Source organism: Ischnura elegans, chromosome 9, assembly GCF_921293095.1.
Source record: "Ischnura elegans chromosome 9, ioIscEleg1.1, whole genome shotgun sequence".
Classification (NCBI taxonomy): Eukaryota; Metazoa; Arthropoda; class Insecta; order Odonata; family Coenagrionidae; genus Ischnura; species Ischnura elegans.
In genome coordinates this window covers 56,014,687-56,035,869 of record NC_060254.1, presented here as the reverse complement: position 1 = coordinate 56,035,869, position 21,183 = coordinate 56,014,687, and the positions used below count along the sequence as shown (strand labels likewise).

Sequence of the window (21,183 nt, the reverse complement as noted above, 5' to 3'; positions counted from 1 at the left end):
CACCCTCGCCTAGTCATACAACGTTGTCAAATGCATAAGGAGCTCCGAAATAAGCCTGATCCACCAAAACAAGCCCTTTCGAATCGCCAAAACAAGTGATTCTTCCTCTGGGTCCTTCACGCTCTTCGTCCCTTCCGGCTCGCTTCTTCACGGACCTTTTGTGTAAAATTGACGAAGGCATTTCACTTTCTTACCCTTCTAACCCTTTGTAGGCGTTTCCATTTCTTACCTGGCACTCTCCGACCTGGACCATTCTGCCTGTCATCGGACAACTCTCGGCTGCCGGACTCTAGGATTATCAACTTAGTAGCAAGGTCTTGGAATGGATCTAGTTTGTATATTCAGACGTACTGTATTTGGGAAGATATCGACCCTCGATTGCGTCATGCCGAATTCTTCTGCTGAGAAACTGAAACGAATTTTCCTGTTTACATATATTTCCACATAATTTAATCGCGTTTAATATGTACTGTTTTTTTTGATGATTCCTTAAAGAAACGTTCATATGAACTTCGTTATTACGAACCTCCGGTTTTTTGGTTCCCTGAACTTCGTAATAATGAGTCTACTGTATGCATTACTCTGAGACCAGAAGGAGGGACCTCAAAGTTTCGTTGAATCTCATGCAGATCAGTGGTCAGTCTAGAATTGTGTTCATGGTATTAGTCAATTTTTAGCAATCAAAGATAAATATTCCTTGTTGGAAACCAATGTGCAATAAATATATATAGAAGGTACAGTAAGCAAGTCTTTTATTTAAAAGAGGTCTGCAATGGCTAATATATTGGGCATTGCTCATAGTTCATATCATCCTTTTTTTTCTGTTGAGGGAATTCACATCAACAGCAATATTACTACCTTGCTATGAAAAAATATTCTTTTTAGTCACATAACAGCAACATACATTAATACCTTATTATGTTCGTTATGCAGTAGGATCACTGGTAGGTCATTAGCAAAAATGAGGAAGAGTACAGGCCCCATTATAGAGCCTTGATTTACTCCAGTGGATAAAATTCATACATTATTTGTGCACCTTTTCCCATCCTTGCATATCTCTACTACCTGTTGACAGTTGGACAAATACAATTTTAACCAACTACGTACATGCTAAACCTCTTAGGCCTATAATATCACATTTCTTGAAAAGTAACTCATGGTGTACATAATTATAGACATTAGTGTAATAAGAGGAAATTCACTGGCCAGTATGACTATTGTATAGCTATTCAACAATGCAGTCAACTGCATAAAAGAGATATTGAGCCATTGACTTTCCACTATGAAAATGCTTCTCCAAAAATTCCTCTAACCTAGTGCAGTAAGCTACTCTATTATTTTGGAAAATCGTAAAAGAAGAGATATTGGCATATAATTGAGTTCATTAATAGAGATTACCTTGAAGACATTAGCAAATTATTGTGAACTATCACAATGTCTTCCTTGGACAAGGTCATGTTTATAACTGGGAGATGGGTCACATCAATCTCTTTTGTTTCAGCACCTGATTTAATGCATGTTGTTTCACTTCAGTGTGCACTCAAACGTTGATGCAACAAATTTTGCATTGGGCAAAGCAACCATGTTGTCGCATTGTTGCATATCGTATTGTTCTGGTGTGCACCCTGCCTTTGATGAATACAATAATGTTGCCTTTTGTATTTTCATTCATTTTGAGATTGTGTGCAGAATTTTTCCGGAAGAAATGTCTGAAACTTAATATCATAGACTTTACTCATGCGTCACCAACAATATATTTCATTTTTAGCTATAACATTAGCTTCAGAAATGGCCAGGTAGTAGTTTCAGATCTCTAATGCATGATGGATAAGGATTTCAGTGAATGAACAGTTTCAATGCCAATACTTGGGTAATAGGGTGGTTTCCTATTATTTTTTTATTGCCTAAATCGAAAGATTTTTACTCCTGGAGTACGTATTTCACGCTTTTAGATTTTTAAATGACGATATCTATTTTTCGCGATTAAATGAAAAGTGAAAAATTTCAAGCGCGCGAAAACGCGACGTGTAAGTAGGAATGATGGGGAAAAGTCCGTGCGACGCATTTCTGGTTCCCCCTCCCGCCTTGTGAGGTGACCTTGATCGAGGCTCTGAGCGCTGATAGGACACAGGATGCTAGCGGGTAGCTGAGTACCTTGCTGGCTGGTAGCGCTTGGCTTAAAAATGGTTTATTAATACCTTATCAAACGAAGAAAACTTTCCGACCTTAGCCAGTTTTAATAGGTGATTATTAAGACATGTTTCCCTGAGCTCTGTGCCTCATGCATGCATTGGTAACCTCAGACGATGTATAACTCCTATCCTCTCGTGTAGAAACTAGGTCCCTGTGACGTCACGTGGAGTGGAATCGCATGGGCACCAATCTGGCTTTTTTCAAATGAGGATAAAATTTGACCCTCGCCATTCGTCTAAACCGGTATTTCAAAAACCAAATAATTTGTATGTTATGAATACACTAATGGTGGGTAACGAATTGCAATCAATGCCTTTCGTTTTCTTTGATGAAGGAATCTACCCTATTATGATTCCTTGTGTGCTTGCGATGAAAAAAATATTCATTTTTGTCACACATATAGATTTCTAAAGATGAGTATATGAATGGCCTTGGCTCGAAATACTGATAATCAGAAAAGGATGCAATTACAGCAGGAGATTGATAACCCTCAACATGCGAAACCAGGGGCGTTTTGGAATTATATCTTTTGGGTGCATATATCACTTTCTTTTTTGTGAGCAATTTAGCCAACCAAACTGCTACAGTTTTAATTGGGGTATTGGATGGGATAAATCAGCACATAACCTGGAATAAGCTCTTCTCTTTAAATTTCCACCTATCTAGCTAGAAGATTCTCATGAAAATGTATAAAGAGTCAAATGAATCTACTGGGAAAATCGTCATCATCAGTGTTCATTGGAGCATCAGGACCTTCAGCTCACAAGCTGGCTACTGGCTGTTTTGTCTGAGCGTTATCTCTAAACCCTCCCCCGTCTTAACACCAGAAACTTTTTGCATTCAATTCCACATAATGGTGCTAAGTCATTCCTAAAACAGCTGATCTTACCTTCTTACCTTTCATTCTGCTTGTATATGACTTAAATGATTACATAGCAACTGACACGAGTTTTTCTTCAAGGCCAGCTACTTTGATGATTAGCTTGGAAGGCATTGGTGACTTAACCCTTTCGCGCCAGACCTTCTTTGAGGGAAATTCTTCCTTAATACGAGTCTCTTGAAAGTTTTCTTTACTCCCCTGCATGAAGCTTTTTTGCTTCGACTGTGGGCAGTGGTTCCCTCCCTAACCATTTTTGGACCCAACTCAGTGGGGCGCCGATCCCTTTCCTTGGCCTCTGTCCCAGACCCTCGAAGGATTAAAAGCCCCTTCCTAGGACGAGTCCGCGGTCAACTGGCTAAAATATTAGTGCAAAATATATGCAAATATTTGTTGTTCGCATCGATTTTTTACATTCAAAATGAATTTTGTGTTTTTTTCTGAGCGTGCAGAAATTTTAAACGAAGTTCTAACGTTGATATAGACGGATTTAGTGTATTTACTAGTCGGTCTATAACTCCGTTGATATTAATGTTAGAATTTTGTTTGAAATTTCCATGTGGTCAGCAAAAAAAGATGAATTCATTTATAGCAATAGATATGAAAAGTAAGCAACAAATATAGTTTTGGAAAACACACTGCAAATAACAGTAGTTGACCGCATGGAAAGGATAAGAAAGGGTCGACCTGAGTGGCCGAAGATGGGACTGGGCTCGCGCTAAGCCGGATCACGAGGGGCGACCGTGTCCGTGGGTCTATTGTGTCCGCCACGGTCACTTTTTTCGACCTGTGCCGCACAGGCGTGGCATTCGTTGCTTAGGCTAGGAAAATTAACGCCGCATAGGTGTGGCATTCATTGTTCATGGAAAAAAATCCTCGCCGCACAGGTGTGGCATTCGGTGCGAAAGGGTTAAGGAATTACTTTCAACTGTATACACTACGCAGTAAGTCCGTGACATATGAACAAGATATATTCCGAGACCTTGTTGGAAGTCGAAAAACCTAAGCAAGGCATCGAGAAGTGTAGCTATCCTGTAGCATGCAGCACTACATTAAAATTTTGCGCTAATTCTACGATAGTCAGAAACTCACTTGGCTGAGTGTCCAAAATGGCTGGAGCTGTAACTGTTCCTGCCTACACAGTGGTTAAATTGATTCTTTAAATAAATATTAACTTAAAAAAATTTCACCATGTGATTACGCAACATTACGCCAGTTTTTGACGCGATTGCGTCTGTGTGCAGTGTCCAAATCCAAAGGTGCCAAAATTGAAATTTCAGGCACTCTTGAATTTTTTTTATGTTTGTATCTCTGAAAGTTCATAAGTCGCATGTTTCAAAGTAGAGGACTTACTTAACAGTGCAGCCATGTATCAATGGAGTGCATCGTTTGCCACGTATTTACAGTCCTCAGATAGCCCTTTTCAAAGGGAGAAGCCAAATGTTATTTGCCCAGTTCCCCCAAATATCCTTTCTTTACTCCTTTCCAAGATCATTCTCTGTGCAGGATATGTGGAAGAGCCGAGGAAGTGTTTCTCCTGACTTTTCCTTCATTGGTGTGTGAGCATTCTTTCTATATGGAAAAGCATCATTGGCTGTGTTTATAGATTTGTTTGTAAAGTATTAAGAAGTTAGTACCTGGCTAATAATCACTTGAGATCACAATGGTAATCATAGCATGTTTTTATGCTTAGTGTGCTAATAAGGCTGACACAGATTTTTAAACAAGGTTTTTGTCCCTTTTGGTTAACAGAGCTATGAATTGTGGTGGTATGCAGTAAAAGGTCTATCTCGAGAGAAAGTTCAATTACTCATCCACAATTTATCCTGCTTAACCTATTTCAGAAAGCTTTAGATTGTCTATTTTATTATATTTGGAAAGGGGTTCACCTTTCAGTAGTATCTTCTTGGAAGCCCATATTCCCTTGTGTTGCAATCCTCGATGGACCATATTATGCAACATTACAAGCAAGTCTGATTCGGAGGGGTTAAACATGATGTTGATGCTTCCAGATTGTCTTACATGCTTACCAAGTGCTACTTCTTGCTAGACATAACTTATGGTGATAAAAATATATAACAGTCAAAATTAATTTATGAGGGTGTATTTCTCTGGACTCATCTCATAAAATATTGTTAACATTATCTCAGTCACTATGGACACCATTGAAAATCACTTAGAACAACCTGCCCTCTAACAGTTTTTTAGCATCCTGATTTCAGATCCTTTGTTTGGATTCACAAATTTAGAACCATTATTGAAGTTAGAAATATTTAATTATTGCAAGCAAATAGGTGGTCATGGCCATGATAATCCATGCAATATTTGGGCACAGATGGTGATATTGGGTGGTGTTCCCCTCTGTTATTAACGAGAGAAAAAAATCACCAAAGAATTAATCCTGATTTCCTCCGACATACAACGTTCTGAGATAATTTGTATAATCCTGCTGGAGGAGGAAGCTCATATAGCACTGATGTTCCACAAAAGAGGGGCAAGTGTATGGGTGTGGACAACAATTCCAAAGTTTCCAAATCAAGATTTTGTTTTCAAGAGCTTGTGTGACATGTTGTGGGATTCCAGAGAGCCTTCGGAAACCCCTCCTTTCTCTAGAAATCCTTAGCAGGGGGAAGTTCAGGCTCAAAAGAGGCGCTGTGATTTTTCAGGTTGATTTTATGAAAAATATGTACTTTAATCAGGCCGAAAAGAATGAAAGAGTTTATTTTCAAAATATTGCGGAACATGATTTGCTGGTGCAGTCAGCATTTTCAGCCCCACTGCCACCATAGAGCAGACATAGTTCCATGAACTGCTGTGTTGGGTGGCATAGATTTACCACATAACCTAGCCTTTATATGATTTATTTGTAATTTTTTTAAGGAATTACTGTTATAGAATTAGTAGAACCCTTCCAACTTTTTACTGGCTCAAAATAAAAGTTATTATGAATAATTTTAATAAAGGCTGCCGTATTCCCAGCGAAGCAGCTTATGTTAGTTGAGGTCGAAGTTATACTCTTTGCCCATAAGACGCTGGCTTATTTTAGGGCACATTTGTAAGGAACTAAAGTGTTATCTTATGGGCTGGGAAATTTGGCAATTATCACTCAGGGCAATACATAGCATGATGCTGAGGAATTCCAATGTACAGACTAGTTAGAGTTACCAAGAATGAGAACAGTTAAATATTACTAATCATCAATGGAAGTGCAGAAATAGACACACATGTACTTTATTTAGGAGGCCTATCTGGGCCTACTATTTAGTTGATCTTGGATATACCAAACAACATTTTAACTGTAATTTTCCATCCTTGTAATTTCCCCCTAAGACTTTGCTTGTATCACTGTTTCCAATCTTTACTGTATGCTGAATATATCTCACTTTCCAGTTTGTTGTTTCTTCTGTGTCTCTTTTTCACCTCTTTATGGTTGACTTAAACTGCACAGTTAAATATGTGTATCAATTTATGTTTCAGGTTTGAAATTGCCATATTTGTGTTGATCTTCCTGAACATGCTCACAATGGGTATTGAGCATTACGGTCAATCCCATGCCATATTTTTTGTTCTTGAAGTAAGCAATGCCTTCTTTACCACTGTCTTTAGTTTAGGTAAGTCATTGTCATTGTTTGACATATTTTCTCTGTTTAATGATATGTAATGACTATGTTTCTGAAACATACTGAGTGACTTCATTTTTGATTCCCAGAGGCTATTGTCAAGATAATGGGTCTTCGTTATCATTATTTTACTGTGCCATGGAATTTGTTTGATTTTGTACTTGTGTTGGCTTCCATTTTGGGCATTGTGATGGAGGACATAATGATTGACCTCCCTGTCTCGCCCACATTGCTGCGTGTTGTACGAGTCTTCCGCATTGGCCGAATCCTAAGGCTCATTAAGGTATCTTTTATTTTCCATCTATTATTCATTCCTAATCAAAGAAGTTATCTGTCAAGTTACGATGGAAATTTCCTTACTTATAGATAACGTTGTTAAACTTTCAAAATTTTCTCTTTCTACTATTACTACTATTCTCTTTGCTCTACTATTAGCTTACTTATCTCATTTCCCTGATTAATTCACCTGCTTGCACTATCACTGATAATATGATTCAACCTTAGATGTAGAGTGCCATATCCCGCGTAAATCCATGGCTTTGAATTTTCTCTGAGATAATTTACAAGATATTACTAAGAAAGAAATCATTCACTGATAGGGTTTGAATCAGTCTTAGTCCCAAGGAATGCCTTTTTATGACTACAATTTAGCACGTTTTTATTTCTTTTCCTCTCCTACCCCTACTTCTATTCAAAATTGCAACCAAGCCTATCACTTTTATGCTTTTCATCTCTCTGTACCTTATCTCGCTACTGAAAGCATGCCTTATTTTTTAGGTAACTTGACATCTTGTCTGAGATTTTGGGCATTGATTATTACCCTGTTAAATGTGAGCTGTTAAATTTTTAGCATACATAAGAATAGCATCTGAATATGCTTCAATAGTGTTTTGGATTAGTGAAATAATATACATGAATTACTAATGTTCTACAACATGTGGTGGGTGTTAATAGTTCGTCTTAGAAAAACTTGGAAATTAATTACTCTAGATTTGAATAATCATCAAGAAGGATAAGTAGATGCATAAATTTTTTGAATCATGTATGCGTCATTAAAAATGAATAGATGGAAACTAGAAATTTATTCTAGCTAATTTGAATTTACGAAAAAAATTATCCTAGCCTTTCTCCTTTTAAATGTTTCTTTTGCTCAAAATTTTTATTTAGTTGAATGTGAACCAAATGGATTTGATATTTGCCTCCTGGTGCTTTAGATTTTTATGTAATTCTATAAATGGTACTCGGAGGCTTAATGTTTTGAACTGGCTATGTAGGAGTCTTCAGCAGGACTTTAGAACTTGCTTTGGAAATGGTTTTAGATTAAAATACGCAGATCATTTTGAAGCATAAATGTAATCAACAACTCATACCTTCTATAACCCTGGTACATAGCAGTATGTAAGAAGTATGTATTCCATTCTTTTCCTGATAGTGAATAGCTATCCATTAAATTCTTGCAAAGGCTTCCACAGTGAGTAGTTGATGCCATCATGTTTTCCTGGGTTCCACCACAATGTTTTATGTCTGATGATGACAGTTTCATATTCCAAGCCTGAAGAATGTCTGATAGTGATTGAATATTGGTTTGCAAAGATTTCATTCTTAGATATGTTGTTGCAATCAATTAAAAATTTAGCCTGAACTTGGTTAGTTACCATTAAAAAATGTATTCATTAAATGTATTGTAGTAAGTTTTTATCCTTGTCATAAGGTAAAGAAGTCAGGGCTTTAAAAGCATATGTGTCAACATTTTTTAATTTAATATAATTTTTTAAAAATATTTCTTCAGCCCATCTTGGCCCTTATAAAAATGTAATTTGTTTTGCTTGAGTTTAGTTTGAAACTCACATTCTCAGTTGCCCACCTTCTCTCCAGCTTTAGGCTGAATCTTCTCAAAATGTAGCACAAATATTTGGTCACAATTACTTGTCCACCGGAGCAACTCTTCTCCTGGCTATAACTCTTTCCTCCACAAGCCTTTAATTAGGCATGAGCATGAGTTATTTTACTTTCAACACTAATTAAATTACTTTATTTTAGGCTCAAATCTTTGTTTGATGACATTTTATATCTAATGGTTGGAAATGCCTTTCCATCCTTTCCTTCCAACCTTTACACAGGTTTTGCAAAAAACTATAATAATTTGCACTACGGTTGCATATGGGAGGGTAAATGATGAAGTTCTAGCGTTGCTACATCATCAATAAGAATTCCAAATATTTTATTTACATACATGTCATAAGTCTTCATTGTTGGAAGCCTCAGTAAATTGCATTTATGAAGTTGAGTGGATAAAAATCTGGAGAGAGGATTTTGAAATAGGTACTTCTATCATTTATAATCAACCTCTCACTTATTTGCCCTTACTCATCTTCCTGGATAGGCAAAGTAATACTTTTTGGCTGGAAGAAATGATTCTATTTGAAAGAATGCACTGAAAAATAATAGCATGTCACCATGCAAGTATTTCACGAAATACTAAATTTTGTGTCATGGGAAGATTTTGAGCTGTTAATACTGCATTTCATGTAGTCTCAGTTATTCAGTGCAATGCATGGGAATAAATTTTTATCAGAATATTTACCTGCATAGACATATTTTTTGAAAGTTTTGCTGCGGAATACAAATCAAGAGCATAATACATGATTACCAACAATTATATTAAACCATTTTTTCCCTGAGTGTTGTCTTAAAGAGTCTTGTGAAATTCTTCATCTGAAATTATGTTTTACGATAAAGATATTTTATCTCATATTCAAGTCTTGATTAGCTCTGTTGGAGAACTGATTACTGTAGTTTTGAGAGTAATTTTTTAAATAAAACCTTTGAAATTTTATTTTTTTACTAAAAGATAGCTGTTTTATGGGACAGCTGGCTTCAGTAGGCTACCTCTGAGGAGATGAAGTGTATGAAACAAATGCCATACTCAATAGAATTTCAATGTAGAATATATTTGAACCAATTTAATGTACATTTTTTATACTTCTTACTACTACAGAATACCTGACAGTTGGGAAAATAGTTATTACACTATATCCAACTCTTGCTAGCATACTTTAGACCATTGATAACTTATATTTCTCGAGAAATGTATTGTAGTACGACGAGAGTTACAATGCCCACCTCTCATTCTTCTTTTTGGTTTTTGTTGTACACACATCTGTTTCATTTTTTTCCTATCCTCTTCCTTTATTTTTCTGATAAATAATTATTATGTGTAACTTTTTGTCTTCTTAATCCTTATCTTATCGTGTTATTCCCTTTAGGATTAGATACCTGATCCTAAAATAGTAAATAAATTATCACTTACAGCATCAAGTATCAGACATATTTGACACAGGGAATGAACATGAAGGAAATTTAAAAAAAGAAGTAGAGACATTTGGCCCACGTACTGAAGAAAATTATAGAATCTTTCAGCATCATTTGACCAATCATTCATGCCATTTAATGATTTGTCAAATTGTTTTACTGAAAATTGGTAGGTTCGATTTTTCGGTTCTCTGTTCCACTGGCTCTTCCAGTTTGAGGTCGGAACAGCAGCTGATGCCAAAAAGAACTGTTACCAAAATAAATGGTGGGAAATCAGTTTGAAACCTGTTCACTGATAGAAAGTTATGCAAAGAAAAGTGAAATTTTGTGTAGTAGAGGATCGAGTCCGAATTTCAGGTTCTATTTTACAAATGGTCTACTATAACTGTGTGAACTAGATTTTATATGTTGCCTCAACAAAATGACAGCTATGTAAGCTGTTTTAAAAAGCTTCCTCCATGCATAGCTTGGCTTATTAGGTCATCGGAAAAAGAGGATCTTACTTCTAGTATGCAGCATTGGTGATCTTATATGATGGAAACAGAATTCATCCTGTAATTTTGTGATGTCCGCTCTATGTGGCATGAAGGGAGGTGGGGAAAGTTATATGCATTGCTTAACACTAGAACCGCTGAACTTTCCAACCCCACCAAAACCGCGGCATGGGACTTATTTGTCCCATTGACAAAATATGTTGATCCTGTCATGTTTAAGTATAATTGATGGTTTTTTGTGGTTTGTGTGAAAAAAAAACGTGTTTAGGTAACGTTTAATGTTTAAACATGCTGCAAGGCGAAGCGTGTTGGTTGCAAGCTCAGACCTGCAGACGCGCCAGGAAGAGGTGACGTGGCCGGCGCTGCGTGAGTAGGTGGCCAGGGCAGTGCACAGATAATTCCCTTCTGCACTACTAACTGGCAGAATAACCATGCATCGATCCCCTTCGTAATAAACTGTTATTATGCTGAATACAAAATAAGTGTGCAAAAAATACTGAAATTGTATGTTTTCCCCATATGAGACAAAAAAGTCCCATCCCGTGGTTCTAGGTAAATCGTCGTTTTTCTCGCGAACCAAACATCGTACAATATTTTAGATATGACCATTCGAAAGAGCATGAAAAATGAGCAAAAGTCAGTAAATTTCAAAGGGATCAAACCACTAGTGCATGGATGGCAAACATTTACAAAGGGCAATGGGGAAAAAAAGTCGCGTCCGCAGTTCCAGTGTTAAACAACTTGCTGACCAAAACTGTCTTGCATCACATCTCAGGGGACCTGGAATCAAATTAAGCCAGGGTGGAACTTAAATACCTAGGAGCAAAACTACAAAGAGAAAAATATTTTCCAAGAAAGCAGAAATTGAGGGGGAAATAGGTCTGTGTCGCTTGGTTTAGGCAGTTTCATTGGAGATGTGTTATCAAACAGTCAGCCACTTTGGAATGTCAAACTTTCATATATTTCTCCATTTTATCTCGGTAGGGAAAATTAATCCAATGCTTTTTTCCATTACTAGTCATAAAATTGTCTTTTTGGTGGTAGATAAGTTGTCAATGGCTCGGCAGTAATTCTATTGGGGCATTAAATACCAGCAGATAAACATTCTTTGATTAATGCTTTTTCTAATAGCTCTCCACATTTAGTATCATAGCATGTGTGATATGTGCATTATGATGCCAGATTTGGTTGTTCCACAGCGTAAGCATATGCTCGCTTTCCAAATGAAGACATGTTGGAAGAAACATTGCCTCAGCTCTTCCTTGGCAGAGACAGACTTTGTGATGGATCAGAGAAAGAACCAAAGGGTGAACTGCACAATTAATATTGGGTTTCCTCCTTAGAAAAGGTCAAGTAGAAGAATGGGTTAATATTGAGCAAATAATAGACTGCCCACTGCAAGGAGAGTTAAGGATTCCAAGGTCATCAATGCCTTTCCAGCAAATAGAAGATAATAATTCTTGCCATCAGTTGTCATTTAATCATTTGAGTCAAATTTAGGCGGAATGAACATAGAAAGGTATTCTCTGCTGATTTAGGAATAACTTAGAACCATTAGGTTGGATTTATTGCAAAAAGTATCCAGTGTTTTGGAGGGGAAGGGAAAACAAAACCTTATGCAAAGACAAAGCAGCTGGCTGAGTTAAACCAAAGGCACAGTCTTTACAGAAGAACAACAGTTAAGGTGTGTCATGCGGGAGAGCTCAACTCTTCCTACAAATTTATGAGAATATTCTTGCTATTACATCATAAGAGATGATAGAGACCTGTACCTGTAGTTCTTCCCGAGAGTATTCCCTTATCCTCATGTTCAGTGCCTGCTCTATCATCTCAGCACTCAGATATTCGTTAATATTTTCCATGTTAACCTTGAAAAACTGTCACACATTGCTGATAAATTGATACTGCTGAGTGAATCAATTCTCAACTTGTTGTGGCACTCATTTCTGAGGTAATTTTGAATGCTGTAATTTTGTAGCCAACTATTTGTTCATACCGTATATGTCTGAGTATAGTCCCCCCCTTTTTTTCCAAAAATGCCTGTGGTAAAAGTAAAGGGGGGGGGGGACAATAATCAAATGCATTTTTTTAACTTTTCCCGAAACTGAAGCCTCAAAATTAGGCGGGGGAACTATATTCGGAGAAATACGGTATTTTAAATTATTAGCAGTCTGGACTATCTTGCATTTTAAAGGATGGCCTCTTATAGTCTCTTATTCCTCTTTATCTGCTTATTAGATCATTATTTAGATGCAATTAATGTTACATATGTAGATATTAATACTAATGAGACGAAAACCTTATTTTGCTCTTGAAAATTGAGCTGTTTTTGTTCTAATTTAAGTAGTATAACTGAGAATCAAAGCTCAGAACTAATCTGGAACTGAAAAAAAGTGGAACCAACCAATCCCAATTGTGGAGAGGCAACTTCAGCGGATGATGAAGGTTTTCTCATTCATCATATTCCAGTGAAGTGAAAAAAAACATGAAAATTAGTTCTTTAATTTTTTAATGGCATCTTTCCCTATGAACAGACTATTAATGTTTAATTTTTTATGAAAGCTGAAGTGATTGCTGGGTGATGGACTGATTGTGATAAAAACTCTTCAGTTGGGTAGGGGCTCAAAAGTTCATGAAACATATAGTTGCTTAAAAATATTTGAAGCATCTTTTTTTTAAATGTTCAAACATGAAATTTACGAATCATATCCTTGTAATGTGCTTATGCACTGTTTTAAGAAAGCCTAAGGCATATAAAAAATTATAAGAATTTATTACGTCTAATATCAAGGAAATACGTATCCCTAAAAAGTCAGGGGCTCTTAAAAATGTTCATAATAACATTTTTTGTCTAATTTAGAGCAGGTTGTTAGAAAGGAAAAGAAAGTTTTGGAACCAATGATGGAAGTAAGCCATTATATTTAAACACCCAACTGCTTTTGTGACACATCTTAGGTGGAAACTAAACAGTAACTCAAGATTTTAGGGATTTAAACTTTGATTTTGAAGAGGAAAATATTTCTTTTCTACAGATTTGCATTAATTTAGCACTGTTAAATATAGTATATCATTTTGGGCATCACAATAGAGGTAAATTTAAAAGATACAAACGGAGTCTTTCTCTCCAAAAATTCATTTAGCGAATAGAATGCTTTGCTCAAAATCCAAGTGAGGAGAGAATAGTTAAACTTAGTTAATGCAATATCTCAGTTTTGCTGGGGTGAGTGGTTAAAAAGATAAGGTTTTGCTGAGGCAAATGATTTCCTTGTTGCTGACATCCTACTGTGAGGCCGTATGCAGTTATTTTTTACCTGGTACATATTAAGTTGGTGGACATTATAACCAGCTTAAGGCCATGCTCTCTTTTACATTTATTAAAAATGTAATCACATACATATATATTGCCCTAGCAATGTCAGAACCTTAGCTCCTTTATGAGTGATTTACAATGTTCCTTTGAGTTGCAATTATAAATTATCCTATTAAATAATTTCATGTAAACCTTGGAGAGGAATATTTAGAATTGTTTCTTTTTCTTCTTGATTTTAGGCTGCCAAGGGAATAAGGAAGTTGCTGTTTGCCTTGGTGGTTTCGTTGCCAGCTCTGTTTAACATTGGTGCCCTTTTGGCTCTCATCACATTCATCTATGCCATCATCGGAATGTCTCTGTTTGGTCACGTCCGCCTCCAGGGAGCTCTCGATGACATGGTCAACTTCCAAACCTTTGGCAGATCAATGCAACTGCTCTTCCGGTGAGTGCATACATCCATTGCTGAACTTTCATTTTTTTAATTGCTCAGTACTTACATATGGTATTTATCGCATTCTATTAATACTGGCTGCTTAGCCATAGTCACTAGCTTTTTATTTGGTACTTACATGGATATCAGTTGTGAAATTCTTTAACTTTTTCAGAGGGTACAAAAAATATAGTCTAGTCTGAATCTATAAAATCTTCTTCAATGCTGTGATTCTCATTTAGTCACTCCATGAGACTTGTTACTACTCTTCAATGCCATCATTTTGTGTTGTTCCTAACACTCCGAATTTGAGGAGAATAAAATTATAAGGAAAGTAAAACCAGTTTGTACAAGTGGCAATTATCTGTACTCAAAGATGGCAGCATGATGTAGGAATGCTTTCTACGGATGTAACTAAACAGTGTGCATGGGAAACCATCCCGGCAGAGTCATTTGCATTGACTACTTTATTCTGGACTAGCTTCATAATTTTTTTATTGTTTTGTGCTCTTTTGTGAGATCTGCAATACATTTTACAGATATGTATATCTCATTGAAGGAGAAGTCTCTCTCACAGGGTTTAATGTATCTTAATGTTTTTACCAGGTTGATGACTTCAGCTGGGTGGAATGACGTCTTGGAGTCCTTGATGATCCAGCCCCCTGACTGTGAGCCTGATGACGTCCGAGATCCAAGGTTTCCTAACGGAGACTGTGGCCACCCCCTCTTGGCGATCACATATTTCGTCTCATTCATTATCATCAATTACATGATTGTCATCAATATGTACATAGCAATCATTCTCGAAAACTTCAATCAGGCTCATCAAGAAGAAGAAATTGGAATTGTGGAGGATGACCTGGAAATGTTTTATATTCGTTGGTCCAAGTAAGTGTGGGGATATGTACTTCTCATTTTGGTGTCACTGTTGCGAGATAGTTGCAAATGTTATTGTTGATATGCATGCATGCTTAACAAACATTTTTAGATAATGTGTACCATGTCCTTTCTGAAGTGAGTTACCCTCTGTAAATCTTTGATTTTGGCAATTAGGATTCAAAGTTTTCTAAGTGATGACTCAGTTCATCAAACTCTTAAACCTTTATTCACCTCCCTCAGATTCATTATTTGTCCCACCACCTACGTTAAAAGCTGTCACTGCCAGCTGACGATATCCTTGGTGGCAGCTAATACCGCTTACCTTTTTCTGTACCATAGATTCCATTCCCATGATAAGGTAAAGCGATCTGAAAATAACTTGCTAACTCTCTCTAACTCTACGTACCTAGTGTCTTTTTTGATTCCAGCGCATGGGAAAATTTCAACAGCTTCGTTGATTTTTTCAGTTTTATGCATCAAGACACAGGAGTCCTCCAATGAGGCACATCTGTATCAAGTCCTCTTTTTCCTTTTTAAAAACTTTTCAGCTGTAAGTCTTATGAAAAATAATTTCTTGTTTTGGATCACTTACAATCCTGAAGTACTACAAGTACGGCACCAAAGAATAGCAGAGAAAGGGGAAAAATTGTGGAACAGCATTTAAATATTAACCAATCTAGGTTTTGACAAATTATGTCATAACTAGGTTGCTTAATAATAAAATTTTGTTGGCCAGACAATACACATTTTTTTTGTCGTAGTATAACATGTAACACAGTTCCTCAGAATATCTTCCATCTATTCTTTAGGTTAGCTATACATAATCAATGATGGATGAACAGAAAAAAACTTTGTAAACTTCCGCAGAATTATATATTGCTTGACAATGGTTTCATCGAATAGTCCACATCAGGTGACCCATCAGTCAGCATCATCAAGTGACGTCAAACCTGATGAAATTGACTGATTGATGAAACCATGATTGTTTATTAAATCATCTTGTGGAAGTTAACTAAGTTTTCTTTCTTTTTGGTTCTGCATGTGTTATCCCCTTCATCAACTCCATAATTTTCAGTAAATTCTTCTTGGGATTTCATCGGAATGAGCTCCTCTGTCTCCATCGCTACCAATGTTGCAATGAAAATCTTTTCCATCGTCATCAGGGCCGATGACGATGAAAAATATTTTCATCAAAACATCAGCAGCGATGGAGATCGAGGAGCTTATCCAAATGAAATCTTGAGAAGAATTTACTGCCACCATTTGCCGGGAGAAAGTGAAGTCCTCCATAATTTTCAGTTTTAGTATCTTAGCAATGTATCCTCCTTCTGAGAAAGCATTGCCCGAAGCTGATTCCTCAGCTCATGACCAAGGCACAGAATCCTGTTTTGATAGGGATGAGTATGTTTATGCAAACATCTCCTGTCACGTTGCATTATAGAAATTTATTTTTTGTTTGCTTTGCAAGTCATGCTTGCTTCTTGATGTTGAGACATGAAGTGTAGAGTCAGTATTACAGTAAAGTTCTTCCGAGTTCAGAAACATCGGGGTCCCAGCACAAGACTAACCACCCCAGTAGTTGGCTCGTTGTACCCTTGTTGGCTGGCAAGCAGACCTCGCACAAAAAGTCGAAACACAAATTCAGAGCGCCAACATCTCCTTTTGAAAGTCATACTTCCCTTCATCTTTTTCACCTAGAGAACAGGGCACATCATAGTTTGCATTCCTATCTTTCGCCCTGTACACCATCCCTTCCTCTTGTCGCCATTCTCTGAAAATCAGGACCACAAACTTGCATCAGAGACATGAGTGCAGGAAAGGTAAGTTGCCACATTTACTCCCGGGGAGTTCAATTCGGTCCTAAGATCTTTTAAAGTGGTCCCCCACATAGGTAGATGGCTGGAAGTTGATGGTCTGGATTTTCAATTTCTCTAAGTCCCTGAATATTTTTGTGGAAATTGATGAAATTTTCCATAGGCTTTGCCCCAACACAAGAGCTTAACATAGAGACCACTAAGTTCACTTGTAGTCTAGTCTTCTTTAAATGCCTGTACAGTGGATCCCCGCTTTATAATGGCTACACCTTACGATGGATTTGGTTTATGATCTGAGCTGATTTTCCTTGCTATGTTAAAAATTCCAAATTTCACCAATTTTTATTCCTGTTGCTCAGTATTTTGCCTTTTATGTAATTCTCTGCCTTATTTATAAATATAAATATCGCTGCCTTATTTATAACGTAGCAAAATTTTCATATGCTGCACTTTAAACTGATTCCTTGTGTGGAAATAATGCAGATTCAGTAAAATAAGTCCTCATCATAAGAACAAGAAGCGTTCCCAGGCCTTATTGGTAAGTTCGAAAGCCTAAGCAATTCATCGAAAAGTGTAATTATCCTGCAGCATGCAGCACTGAATCATAATTTTGTCACTCACAGCGGTCGCAAACTGATATGTCATGATTCTGTATCAACCATCAGTTTTGCAATACTCTATCAGTCATACTTAGTGATGCTGTTTTTCAAGCAACATTTTCAAAGTCCTGTCCCCAAAGGACAGTATCTATACAGTATGATATTATAGTTAAAATTTGTCACAGCTAAGATTCATTGAAATACATATGTCACGAACACGTTAGGCCCAAAGTACAAGTTCCTTCCTGCTAATCTGCCAGTCGCATCCGCCTACACCAAAGGTGAAAAATCTGAAATTTTGGACAATAAATGTTCATATACCTGAAATTTCATAAGTAAGATGTTCATTTGTAGATGACTGTCTGTGTTTGGAGGGATTCACTTCATGATCGGTCCTCTGCAACAGATTATTATCTTAAATCAAGGGTCTACTGTACATGCATATTTAATGCCCTGAAAACTGCTTTTTATGTTGCTTAATTGGATGTTTTTTTCTTATTATTTATTATTACACAATGCTTATTTTTTGGGTTACCTAGGAAAGTACTCAAAACTATTAAAACATTTATAAAATACTTTTATATTTTCTCACAAAGAACTGTGGATATGTAAACTGGAGATTTTTTAAACTTTAGCCGTGAAAAGTAAGAATCATGCATTTGAATGAAATGCTCTCACTTTTGTGAGGACACCCTGTTGTATAACACCACTTCACTCCCAACCATCTGCAATAGTATTTCAACAAATGTATAAAACATTTTTTAATATGCCACGCAGGTTAATGGGAAATCTTGTTTTTTTTCCTTAAACTGGTGTATTTGTCAATTCTCATGGGGAAACCCATGCTTTTTGTTACAGTGAACAACTTGCAGGGCGTGTATGTATGATTGAATCACAAATGCATATTATGTTATCATCTTGCATGCAATTGAATTTATGAAATGCCATTTTAATGAAATGAATTTTTAGCTTTACATGCATGGCTTGATGTGCGATGAAATACATAATTAAATGTAAGAAAGCATGGTGCAGTTGATTAGCTGATAAATGAATTCCTTTTAAATTAGGATAAAGTACTGCTATCTTACCTTGAATATGTGGTTCATTATTAACCAAAGTATGAAATAATGTCCTAAGCTATAAGTTATCTTTTAAATGGTCAACATCGCCATAACTCAACAATTTCGAGATCGGTTCGATGCATTTCCACCTGGCTCTTAAACCAGCTAATCTTTTTCATATTTACATATTTATGTATTCTTTTTTTCATTCTTAATAACTTGTCTTATGTAACTCATCCTGGCCTTTCCTCTACCATTCTTCCCATTCACTTGTCCCTCAAAGATTGTCTTCATCAGGGCATCATGCCTCACATTGCTTCGGATCGAAATGCCCCTCCTTCTTCTTCTTCTTCTTAGGGTTTTTAGTAGACTTCTCTTTTTTCACACTCTTCTTAGTACTTACTCAATATGCACTCGCTCAATTTGTTTTACATTCATTATTCATTAGCACCGTATTTTAAATTGAATTAAAACCTTTGATATCTCTGCTGCTCTCTATATCCACGTCATGCTCCCATAAACAAACATGCTCCAGCATGGTAGCATGTATGGTGAATTGTTTTCTTACTATTATGCTTGTTTTCTTAGCTCTAAGAAGTTCTTCTTTACATAGAATGCTCTCTTTGTCTGAGCTATTCTGCTATTTCTTTCTTGCATCATCCACCTTTGATTACTCGGTTTCCTAGGCAGAAAAACTCTTTTTGCTCTTCAGGCTTTTGTTTTTGTAGTTTAATGTTTGTCCTAGTATCCTCTATTCTTCTGTAAACCTTCTGTTAATATCTTAGTTTTCTTTTCATTGATTTTCAGCTGATATCGGGCAATTGTCCTTTCCATATGTAACAATCTTCTTCAAATCCTTCTTTTTCTCAGCTATCACTGGTACGTCGTCATCAAATCACAATATTCTTCTTCTTTCCCTGTAGACAATGAATCCAGAAGTCCTCTCTTTGATTTCATTGTTGGCTTTCTTAAGTAAGCATTAAAAATTACTGGGGACAATGCTCCTTGTCTCATTGCTTTCCTTATTCTTGCTTCTTCATGGTTGTATCCAGATTTCATTACAGCTACTTGGTTTTTATATTAACTTTGAACAATTCTTTGGTCATCGTAGATTTAAATGATATAAAAATTCAAGTACTATTGGCTTCTATTCTTATCTTTTGCTGCAAATGTAAGTTGATATTTATACTGATTAGACCATAGCAAATCTGATTGGTGACATATTAAAATACATCACCTACAAGATTTCCTGTGGTCAAATAAGCATAAATATCAACTTGACAATAGAGCTTTCAATTATATCTGAAATGTTTTACTCTGTGAACTATGATGACCAATTAGTGATGCTTTTCATCTGATATAAAGTCAGACTAAAAGCATCTTTAAAATAGACAATGGGCCAACATTTTTAAGATCATTTCATATGTAACACCATGTTATGTATGGGCTGCTGTAGGTTTTCCTTTGTACTCTTATAATGTTATTAATTAATTTATTTTTTTCTTTCTAGGTATGATCCTCACGCAACGCAATTCATTGGATTTTCGCAGCTGTCCGATTTCATTGCAAGCCTCGATCCTCCTCTGGGAATCCCTAAACCTAACACAGTGGCTCTTGTTTCCTTCAACCTACCAATTGCAAGAGGAAACAAAATCCACTGTCTTGACATTCTTCATGCTCTCGTAAAACATGTTCTTGGACATGTGGAAGAAAACGAAGAATTTCATAAAGTAAGAATGTTTGCCATTGTAACATAAATATATTTTAGGCTTACAGTATACTCTCGATTATCCATGACTGGTTTATCCTTGTTGTGTATCCATCCATTATCCATGCATGATTTTCACCCTCCTTTGATTTCTTCCGCGATCTATATAATACAGGCGGTCCCCGACTTTCGCACACAATGCATTCCCGAAAACTTGTACGAAAGTCGAATGTACAAAAGTCGAACCATTGACTTCCATACTAATTAGAGGTTATGTTCCAAAAGAGCGGAATATATGTACTAAAACCTTTTTTTTTCACGGATTTTATTTCAATTCACTAAATTTGAATAATATGTTAATAAAATTCCTCAAATCATCTAATTTCTTTCGAAAATACGCAGAAAATGTAAATAAAATTTAAAAAACAAGAACTCCGTTGGCTATCGAGTGAAACTTCCTCTTGGCGTTTAAGTTGACATTCTACTTATTGCGTCCACTATAAATAATAAGACGTATCAAGAAGCATAACAAAATATAATTGTTGAACCCGCACTCAGGATACCTATTAATTTTTACACCAAAATTCGACATTCGGCAGGTGACATTCATGATCGTGTATATTTCGCATGTTATTCAAAAAAGACAAAAGACAAACGGAATTCGGGTGATATTTCTGCAATATCGTTGCTGAAGGTGTACTTACATGAATTAAAGAGCACTCAAACGAAAAAACACAATTGGAAAGATCTTACTAGTTTTATTGAAAGCTATTTGATGATGTCTTGTCAATTTTTTTGAAAAATCTCTCCAATGAAGGCCTTCTTCTTCTCTTGATGAAGGAGCCTATAGCAGGTAGTCTTTCTCCCAAATAAATCACCTAGATTA

General features: G+C 36.3%; 1 protein-coding gene across 3 annotated transcripts in view; it reads left to right on the top strand.

Annotated features, from left to right (window-relative positions):
- Positions 1-21,183, top strand: part of LOC124166134 (sodium channel protein 60E-like) — a 240,638-nt gene that overhangs the window by 207,154 nt on the left and 12,301 nt on the right. For all 3 annotated transcript variants that reach the window (XM_046543793.1, XM_046543794.1, XM_046543791.1), the window contains 5 exons: positions 6,548-6,681; positions 6,780-6,973; positions 14,046-14,248; positions 14,843-15,124; positions 20,100-20,319. In XM_046543793.1, coding sequence (XP_046399749.1) covers positions 6,548-6,681; positions 6,780-6,973; positions 14,046-14,248; positions 14,843-15,124; positions 20,100-20,319 — 1,033 coding nt within the window. The remainder of the gene's footprint in view (positions 1-6,547; positions 6,682-6,779; positions 6,974-14,045; positions 14,249-14,842; positions 15,125-20,099; positions 20,320-21,183) is intronic.